The sequence below is a fragment of the Epinephelus moara genome, chromosome 6 (genome assembly GCF_006386435.1).
Source record: "Epinephelus moara isolate mb chromosome 6, YSFRI_EMoa_1.0, whole genome shotgun sequence".
NCBI lineage: Eukaryota > Metazoa > Chordata > Actinopteri > Perciformes > Serranidae > Epinephelus > Epinephelus moara.
In genome coordinates, this window is record NC_065511.1 from 39,656,266 (window position 1) to 39,666,934 (window position 10,669).

A 10,669-nucleotide genomic window follows, 5' to 3' on the forward strand; every position below is an offset into this window, starting at 1 on the left:
CCCCCCCCCCCCCCCCCCAAAAAAAACCTTTAACAGGGAAAAAAAATTGTAGCTATCCATGTATCTATCTACCTACCTACCTATCTATCTATCTATAGACCGACCAACCGACCTACCTACCTACCTATATACCTATCTACCTGTGTACCTATCTACCTACCTATCGATCTAGATCTATCTATCTATCTATCTATCTGTAGACCGACCAACCGACCTACCTACCTATATACCTATCTACCTTTCTACCTGTGTACCTATCTATCTATCTATCTATCTGCAGACCAACTAACCTGCCTACCTACCTACTTACCTATCTGCACCAATCAAAAATTGAAATGCAACACTCCACAGAGTTGACCTGTGGTATATCCTCTCCTTTTCGATGGCTACGTGAAGCTGCTGGATATAGGCATGAGCTGGAGTAAGCTGTCGTACATGCTGATCCAGAGCATCCCAAACATATTTAGTGGGTGACATGTCTCAGTGGGGGACATGTCTCAGTGGGGGACATGTCTCAGTGGGTGAGTGTGCAGGCCGTTCAAGAACTGAGATGCTTTCAGTTTACGGGAACTGTGGACAGTTCCTTGCAACATAGGGACGAGCAGTATCATTCTGCAACATGAGGTCATGGCAGCGGATGATGATGGGTCTCAGGATCTCGTAAAGTAAAATGCTCCTGTGCTCGTTGTCTATAGCTTATGCCAGCTCATACCATAACCCCACCACCACCATGGGCCACTCTGTTCACAACGTTGGCATTAGCAAACCATTCACCAGTACAAGGCCAAACACACCGTCAGCCATCTGCTTGATACAGTGAAAACTGAGAGTCATTTGTGAAAAGAACACTTCTCCTAGTTGCCAGACACCATCAAAGGTGGGCAGTTGCCAACTCGAGTCAGTTACAAAGAACTGCTGTCAGGTCAAGACCCTGGTGAGGATGATGAGTGTGCAGATGAGCTTCACTGAGACTGTTTCTGACTGTTTGCGCAGAAATTCTTCAGTCAGTTGTTGCACAGTTGTTGCATCAGCTGTTCAGGTGGCTGGTCTCAGATGGTCTTGCAGATGAAGACGTGGGATGTGGAGGTCCTGAGCTGGTGAGGTTACACATGGTCTGCAGTTGGATGTACTGTCAAATTCGGGGAAACGACACTGGAGCCGGCCTTTGGAAGTGAAATTAAAGTTCAGTTCCCGGGCAGCAGCTCTGGTGGACATTCCTGCAGTCAGCATGCCTACGACATGCTCCCTCAAAATGACATCTGTGTCTTAGAGTGGCCTTCACTCTAAGACACAGCAAGAACACCTGTATAGTAATGATGCTGTTCATCAGCGTCCTGATACGCCACGTCTGTCAGGTGAGTGGATTATTTAGGAAAATAAGTGCCCACTAAGATTTTATTAAATTTGTGACCAATATATTTTGTTTAATTTGCATTTTAATCAACAATTCCTGAACAAATGATGTTGAGAAACGAAATCTCTCACTAGTTTTTATGGTTTTTGATGGCGAGTTGATCACAGCAGGTATACTACATGTCATATCCTGTTTATTAAGTGTCTGTATGATAAACGCTCCTACATAACACTGCTGCATTAAGAATATTGTTGGTTTATTTTTTATGTGATCACACATCAGTCTTCAGTCAAACACACTGACAACAAGATATGATGTTAAACTGATTTATTGTTTGAGTAAAAAAATAAACATCTGCTTTTATTTACATCGTATACAAAACTGTGAGTTCTTCTCTTCAGTAAAAAAACAAACATTCAACTGAGTAACAACAAATATCAAAAACACGTCAGAACAAAACGCTTTCTCTGTTTTTTATCTACAGAATAAAGTATCAAAACATGCGGAGTCATCGTCAGGAAACTGCCGAGTCATCGTCGTCCTCAGGGAGCGCTGCAGTCCAGTTCAGTTTTCAGGGTTCAGTCCATCGTGGCGGAGGGACAGGAAGTCCTTAGAAGACGTGAACCACTCGAGGAGGGTTAACGGTGTCCTGATCGACCTGAAGGCGACAAACACCAGAAGATTGTAAAACCAAACTTTCTTTTTTAAACTCATTTTGTTAAATTTTTCATCTCGTCTAATCTCATTTATCCCACATTTTATCTCATTTTATTTAATCTCATCTGTCTTATTTTAATTTAATTTTATATGATCTGATCTTATATTGTCCAATATCTGATCTCACTTGATCTCATTTTATCGTTTTAATCTCATCTCAATGTTTTTAATTTTATTCTGCCCTGCCTCATGTCATTAAGTCGTTTTATCTCATTTCACTTTACCTGATTTCTTGCCTCATTTAAGTACATATAATCTGATTTAATCTTACCCCATGTTGTTTAATCTCATTTTATTTTATCTCATTGTTCGACCATGTTATATTTGATTTTATTATTTTTAATCTCATTTAATCTCTTAAATGTTAATCCAATTTTATTTAATCTACTTCTGTTTAATCTCATTTTATTTAATCTAATAATGTTGATCTAATTTAATTTAATCTCATTTTGTTTATTCCGATTTTATTTTATTTCATGTTGTTAATTTAATTTTATTTAATCTCATTTTGTTTAATCTCTTTTTATAATCTCATCTCAACTCATCTTGGTTAATATAATTGTATTCAATCTTAGTTTGTTATCTCATTTTTTTTTTAAATCTCGTGTTATTAATCTCATTTAATTCATCTCAGCTCATATACTTTTAAGTAATCTCATTTTATTAATATCAATTAGCTCATCTCAGTAAATGTAATTTTATTTAACCTTCGTATGTCAATCTAATTTTATTTAATCTCATGTTAATCTCATCTCATTTTGGTTAGTCTAATTTTATTATATCTAATTTTATTTAATCTTATGTTGTTAATCTCATTTATCTCATCTCTGTTCATTTTAATTAATCTCATGTTGTTAATGTGACTTTATTTATCTCACCTCTGTGTATGCCGGGGGAGGGGGAGGCAGGTGGTACATTTCAGGTGCTCTCATGAAGAGCCCGCCCTCTTCCTCGTCATCCTCCCCGCCATCGTAGTCCAGGAGCAGCGGGGTGCGGGGCCCGTCCACCCTCAGGTCTCTGTGGATGTCGCTGTAGCTGGGCGGTGCTGAGGGGAAGGACGACCAGCTGCTCAGAGACTCGACCTGGCTGCTCATGCTGCTGGTCCTGCTGCCGACGCCGCTGAACGGGATTGTACCGATGACCAGCGGCAGCTCCAGGATCAGTTTCTCGCTGCCGGGGATGTGCAGGTAGATCTGGAGGCAGGAGGAAGAAGGTTAATGTCTAATATCTCATTTTAATGTCTTTAATCTCAGCTTTTTTTTTATCTAATGTCATTTTCTGTCAGTTCAAATATGATCTCAATCAATCTCAAAACATCTTAAGAATTTATTTTATCACATTTTATCAAATCTTAGTTCATCTTATTTCATTTGATCTCAGCTTTCTTTATCCCAAGATGTCTTTGTATCTCTTATTTCATCTTTTCCCAATATGTCTCATCTTTTTTTAATCTTTCTCTCATATTTCACATTTATCTCTAATCATATCTTGATTTATCTCATTTTATTTCATCTGGTATCATTTATCTCATCTTCTCTTATCTCACCTCATCTGATTTCACATTTCATCACAACTGCTAGTATTAACCTGTCGTGATGTCATCATGACTCACCATGAGGGCGTAGTCCACCTTGATGATGTCACATCCGAGCAGCGTCGGCCTCAGTTTGGGGACTCTGATGGTCTTCCCCTGCCATATGTCACACATCCCCGAGATGATGTGGTTCCCTCGAACCGCCGACAGTTTCTGACGTGACTCCTGAAATAAAACAGACCAGAGATCAGATCTTTGAAAACCGTTTGGTCCCGTCAGAGACAGAAAGCCATTCTGTAACCAGGCGTTACCTTGGTGCGTCCGTTTGCAAGGTATGAGTGTTTGGCGATGATGGCGGCCTTCGGCACGACGATACGTGAGCAGGTGTTCTCGAACTTGGCGTTGATGCTGATCTCTTCTCCCTCGCAGAAGCCCTTCCTGTCGATCTGAGCGCTGATGGACACCTGGCCGTCAGGTATGAACATACAGGTGACTTTCTTCTGTTTGGAGGCTGCAGCTGGAGCCTGCGGACGACACGGGGAACTGATCAGCTCTTATCATCTTGACAAGACACATGATTCAGATCATTATGTATTTGTTTTTTATTTTGTAATCTAACTTCGACTGTCATGGTGTCGGTTAGGTCAGTTTCAGGGTTTTAGTGAAAAACTCTGAGCTCAGTTATGGATCCAGAACATATAGAACCATGACATATATTTATCCCTGTGTTGTTATTAGGGTTGCAGATTGTGAAATTAACGATCAATTAATTGATTAATGGTGATTCAAAAAATGTTTTTGCTTGTACCAAAAAACACCAAATGCATATACTCTGACAGGATTGCACAGCCTATCGACTGATGGATTAAATTTCACATGTTCGATAATCATAGATTAATTGTCATCATCCCTTGTGGTTTTAGACTAATTTGAACAGTGACACATGAAAATGTGACTCTGCCAGGAAGCTTAAACAAAGTTTAATGCTGACACTTTAAAATCTCTGTAATCGGATTTTTAAAGAATGGAAGTGAAACAATTGACTGAAGGAAGGAAATCTGAAAGCTGCTGATCAAATAATAAACATCCTTTACTCAGAGTTTCAGTGTTTGTGAGTGTGTTTTCGTACCAGCAGTTCAGGCCGGTTCACGTCCAGCGGCTCCTCGACCTCAAACTCCCTCTCACATTGCAAAGCACCCTGGGGAGACCTGTCCAGCACCGCCCGCACATAGTAACGGACGTAACCGAACTTGCCTTTATAGGACGACACCAGATGCCTGAAACCAGACCAGAGGACACGTCAGGATAAACTGCTGTGATCACCTCTGTAATCAATGCCTGATTAATAATCACTTATTTTTAATTAATGAATGATCAGTGAGGCTCACCCAGCTGCAGGAAGCTCGAAGCCGAACTGGAAGCTGTATGTTTGATCAGGCTGCAGCAGGAAGTAGCCATCGGAGTCTGAGGACAAACACATGATGAGTAATTCAAACTAATTATCTTACTATATAATGACGAAAACTCTGTGTGTGTGTCTGTTCCACATTTTTCCCCTCACTGACTTGGTCAATCCATGTGAAATTTGGCACAGTGGTAGAGGGTCATGGGAGGATGCCAATGAAGCAATATTACATCAATTGGCCAAAGGGGGGCGCTATAGCAACCCATTGAAATGTCAAACTTTGAATGGGCATATCTCATGCCCCGTATGTCGTAGAGACATGAAACTTTGCACAGAGATGCCTCTCCTCATGAGGAACACATTTGCCTCAAGAACCCATAACTTCCGCTTATATAGATTTTCCGCCATTTTGAATTTTTTGAAAAACACTTCAAATGGATCTCTTCCTAGGAAGTTTGAGCGATCTGCATGAAACTGGGTGAACATAATCTAGGGACCAATATCTAAAGTTCCCTCTTGGCAAAAGTTGGAAAACTTACTAAAACTGAGCTTCTATAAGGCAATGAATATTGCGGAGGGCGTGGCTCATCACATAAAGGTGTATAACATCTCAAGGGTTTCACCCATCACCACGCAACTTTGTAGGCATATGACCACACATAATCTGAGGGGACCCCTCCATTATTGACCCCATCAAACAAAATGGGGGCGCTAGAGAGCTCATTTCTTATCTAGGCCTAACCGCCATATGGATTTTTACTAAACTTGGTAGATATGTAGAACAGGACGCCTCAAGGTGACTGGAGAAATTTAACTCTAATTGGCAACTGGGTGGCGCTATAACAACAGAAAAATGCTTCAAAATGACTCAAATGCGACCGATCGCTGTGGCTCCCCCTGTGGACCAATGTTGGGGTTTTTTTCTTCTAATTTCTGGTATGATGTCATGATGGAAATCATGGTATGGTATGCTGTACATAATCACGGAAACTGTGAGTGTGTCATTCTGTCAGTTAGTCATTCTGTCTGTCCCATGTTTTTCTACTCACTGACGTGGTCAATCTATGTGAAACTGCACACAGGCATTGAGGACTGGCATAGGTAGAAGGTGACAAAGCTACCAATGGGTATAGACTAGTATGAAAGATTTGAAAGAAATAACAACATTTTATTTTACTTAAATTATCTCTACATAAATCTGACAGCTACAAATATTCACTGACTATAAATGTCTTGTATGTGCACGTTATTTAAAGTCAAACTGGCTGATTTTCAGACTTTTTATCTAAATCCTTCATAAACATTTTAAAATATCAAGTAATTTAGAAGATTTCCATCAAATAACTTGTTTCAGGAACAAAGAGTTAAAATATTAAGTATATATGTGTCTTACTCTACTACTCTCTATAAAATGTCTGTTTATATATCCCTGCACTTGTCTTCACTTATGTTATCACCATATAACACAATAAATAAATAAATAACGAGTTTAAGAATGGAAATAACCATTATTAAGATATACAAACGCGAACTAATATTTCTACATTAATTTTGCAATTTTAATAACATTTTTTGTCCATATAGTATCTAATTATTTAATAAATTCAACTTCAATTAATTTACTGAGAGAAAATATATGCATTTTTTATTTGTCAGTGAGACCCTCAGTGATTAGAGTCATGATTACCTCTGGTGAGCTTCTCCTCCAGCCGCAGCTCCTCCTCATACTTAAGGTACTCCACCTCCTGGCTGCGGCTCTTGAGTTTCTTCCCACCGCGGTAATCCACGCGGGCGCAACCGGCGGCGGTGACCCTGAGGCCGGTCACTCTGCAGGGCAGAGCCGCCTTCAGCTGCACGGAGCCGGACAGTTTGTCCCCGCTGCTGTAGAAGGACCTGCCGGGGTCCGAGAACACCAGCTGGAACACTGCCATCTTGTTCACTGGAGACAGAACCATGATGGTACCGAGACTTTCACTGGGACGAGTGATGAAGATGATGAATTAAATCAAACTGTAACGTGTAACAGTAAAGACAGGAACATTAACGATCGTAACGACCATGAACCGTGTTATTTGTCGTTAGTCTGGTTGTTTCAGGGTCAGTAAACAGGTCGGGCTCGCTTTATACCGTCGGTACGGTGTCCCGGAGTCCCGTTACAGCAACACCGAGCAGCACGTGTACAGTGTGTGGACAAACCAAGCCGCTGAGGGACGGAGCTCTCTGATTGGTCAGCACCGGCTGTCCTGGCGAATGAAGCCAATCAGAGTGCAGAAAGGACGCGTGGACAGCGCGTGCCGCAGGGGGCGGGGCTTGTTACTGGCCGGCCATAAATGAGAAGCAGGATTTTAACATTGGAGTCATCAGAGTGAGAATAGAAGCAGATTTACTGTCCGGCTGACGCTCCAACAACAATACCAACAACTGGTGGACTCAACTATCACTTTCACTTATCTACAGTTATTTACAGGAATTTGAAATGTATTTTAAGTCATTGACTGTGATTTCAAATATATTTAAAGTTATTTACAGTAATTTTAAACCTATTTAAAGTTATTTACAGTGATTTAAAATGTATTTAAAGTCATTTACAGGAATTTTAAATGTTTTAAAGTCATTTAAAGGGATTTTGAACCTATCTGTAGTTATATATAGTCATTTTAAATGTATTTAGAGTCAGTTCCAGGGATTCTAAATCAATTTAAAGTCATTTACAGGAATTTTAAACCTATTTCAAGTAATTTACAGGAACCTATTTAAATTAATTTCAAGGGATTCTAAATCAATTTAAAGTCATTTACAGGGATTCTAAATCTATTTAAAGTTTTTTTTAAAGGAATTTTAAATGTATTTAAAGTCATTTAAGCTGGACTGCACCAACAAGGATTAACTTTTAAACCTGACTAAAGCATAGTTTAAGTTTAAATTCTGTTGCACCGAACTTTAAGCCTAATTTAAAATCAAGAAAGATTAAAATTAAACCTCTCTTTAAAAAGAATTATCTTTTTCTTTTCTAAACCTGTTCATGTCCAAGTTGCCTGTGATCCTGTAAACTCCCCTGGAGATCCCGGGCAACACGTTCATCTGCACACACTGCGATGCCACACAGCTGATTCAATATCAGCAAAGTTTCCCTTTATATTCATTGTCTTGTGTGGCGATCAGCAGTGATGTGGTGGTTCACTTTTACACTGTGATCTGTAGCCTATAGTTCGGCTTTAGCTTCTAACTATCTTTGTCTTTTTAACCTGTTGTTGCTGCTGAGTCAGTTTGACATCCTGGATATATCCTTCAAACACAGACTGTAGACCCCTCTGTCTGCTTCTCTCTGGAATCACTCTTTCATTTTTCCAAAAATATGATAATATTTCTTCAGGGAGTGCAGTTAGTTACAGTGTGGGCTCCATGCTTACTATGACAGCTTGTTGGACCATCACAAAGGGGCGGGGCTTAGTGAAAGGTAAATTATGACATTTCACACAAATGTCTAACAGGACAAAATAAATGAAGTGATGACATTTTATATCCAAAAGGTCAAAGGTCAACTTCACTGTGACATCATAATGTTCTGCAAATCTCAGGAACAGAAGGGGAGACATTTGGTCAGATACAGAATTGGTGACTCTAATCTTGTGTCCACCTTAAAACTGTGCTGATTCTATAGATCTTCTGTGCTGTCGGGCGGAAGCTGTGTGTGAAGCATCCATGTTTTAACAGACATGGATGTAAAGTGCAAGTTGACTGGTTTGCGGAGGCGTATAGTCACAAAGCAGTAATTCTATTCTTCTTTTCTAAAACCAAAGAGTTGTAGAGTTTCATTTGAGCGCAGCACATGATGTCATGTGACCAGACTGAGGCTAAAGCTAACAGGTGCCAAGCCATGACGAACCAGTCCTGCCACACACTGTCATGTGTCATCCATCTCATCTCATCTGTAGCAAGAGCCTCCTGCACCTAAAATGCTGTCAAAACTTCCATTTCAAAGCCAATGCAGCCTCCATACTTGCTGTGCAGAAAATATGCAGAAAAGAGGCGTGGAGGAAACAAAAGTACAACCCCAAATCACAGAGATGCCAATTTGCACTGGACTAATATCATCACATGACCTGTGTGTTTGGTGAAGTATGGTAGGTAATCTGCGATGGAATATTAATTTGTCAGATTATGGCTATGGCAGATTTGCACAGGATTAACATCACAGAATACCTCTGCATTTATTAAAATTACAAAAGGGTCCCCGGGTAATATTAGTCCCACGCGAACAGGGCTCATAACTTTATTTTAAATTCTGGTGATCTTTAAGTGTTCAAAGAGAAGAGCCAAAAAAACCCAAAATACACTAAATATTTATTGATTTAAAATTACTCAAGGTGACATTTAAAGGAAAAGTCTAAGCTTAAGAGGCTAAAATGTGTCTTAATAAAACTTCCAGTGACGATCTGAAGGACCCTGCGGGAACCAGGACCTCAGTTTGAGACCTGGTGGTGTTAGTGTGGACAGACCGCCCTCTGCTGGACTGATAAGGGGCTGATCTCAGGTCAGTCGTCAAATGGAGAACAAGAATAGGTTAAAACCAAGTATATATAAAGACAGAAGTTCTCATCATTGGCCCTGAACATAACTCCAAACAAATTCAGCCACTCATAAGCCCCCTCACTCCCAGCATAAAATCAGGTGTAAAAAATCTGGGTATTATTCTGGACAGTAATTTGACCCTGGAGCAACAACAGCTGAGGAATATCTCCAAATGTAGCTCACATGAAAATCATAAATGCTCTTAGTCTCCCGCCTTGGTTAATGTAAGACCTTGTTCACCTGCTGAAACAATCAATCTATACACCAGCTCCAAATCATTTAAAATTCAGCAGCTAGGCTTTTGACCAAAACAAAATGATCCTCACACATCACATCTATTTTGGCTTCTAGTCTCTTTAAGAATCATTTTAAAGTTATTTTAATCACATACAAGGCTCTCAGTGATCTGGCACCGTAGTATATAGCTGAGCTTCTCACACTGTACTGTCCAAACAGGCCCCTCAGGTCTGCTGGTCTGGGTCTTCTAACTGTTCCAGAGTCCAGGTTAAAGACAAAGGGTGATCAAGCCTTTTCAGTTCTTGCTCCTCGGCTTAGGAACAGCCTCCCTATGAGCATCAGATCAGCTGATTCTGTTCATGTCTATAAATCTCGTCTTAAAACTTACTTTAACAGATTGGCCTTTCCTGACAGGTGATAGACTTATTGTGTGTATGGGAGTGTGTGTATTTGCAGCCATGTGTTTATGTGTGCATGCTTACAGGTATATATGTGTTAAAGCGTATATGTTGGTGTAGGCGTGTGTATATGCTTATGTTTTATTAGTGTCACTTTTGTTTTGTATTTTCTTCATGTTGGAAAACACTTTGTGCTTTCAGCTCGAAAAGTGCTCTACAAATAAGGTTATTATGATTATGATTGTTGTTATCATTATCATTATTATTATGGGATGTTTTTTTATGGCTGATATTAAATGTTTTTGGACCTGAAAGATATTTTTTATCTGCCTGTCATCACAAAAATCTTTAAGAATTTTTTTTATCCCCAGATCAAACACAGGGACGACGTTAACACATCCAGTTTGAAGTCTGATTTTACCGACTGACTCAAACACATCGTTTCATTAAAC

General features: G+C 39.9%; 1 protein-coding gene across 1 annotated transcript; it reads right to left on the minus strand.

The window, feature by feature from the left end:
- Window positions 1-1,666: 1,666 nt before the first annotated feature.
- Window positions 1,667-7,773, minus strand: LOC126392517 (thioredoxin-interacting protein-like). The gene is made up of 7 exons (XM_050047944.1): window positions 6,698-7,773; window positions 4,994-5,069; window positions 4,735-4,882; window positions 3,917-4,129; window positions 3,684-3,830; window positions 2,950-3,264; window positions 1,667-2,012 (listed from the first exon to the last, which is right to left on the minus strand). The coding sequence occupies exons 1-7, from the start codon at window positions 6,963-6,965 to the stop codon at window positions 1,965-1,967; spliced, it is 1,215 nt and encodes a 404-aa protein (XP_049903901.1). The 5' UTR covers window positions 6,966-7,773; the 3' UTR covers window positions 1,667-1,964.
- Between the last annotated feature and the right edge of the window lie 2,896 nt (window positions 7,774-10,669).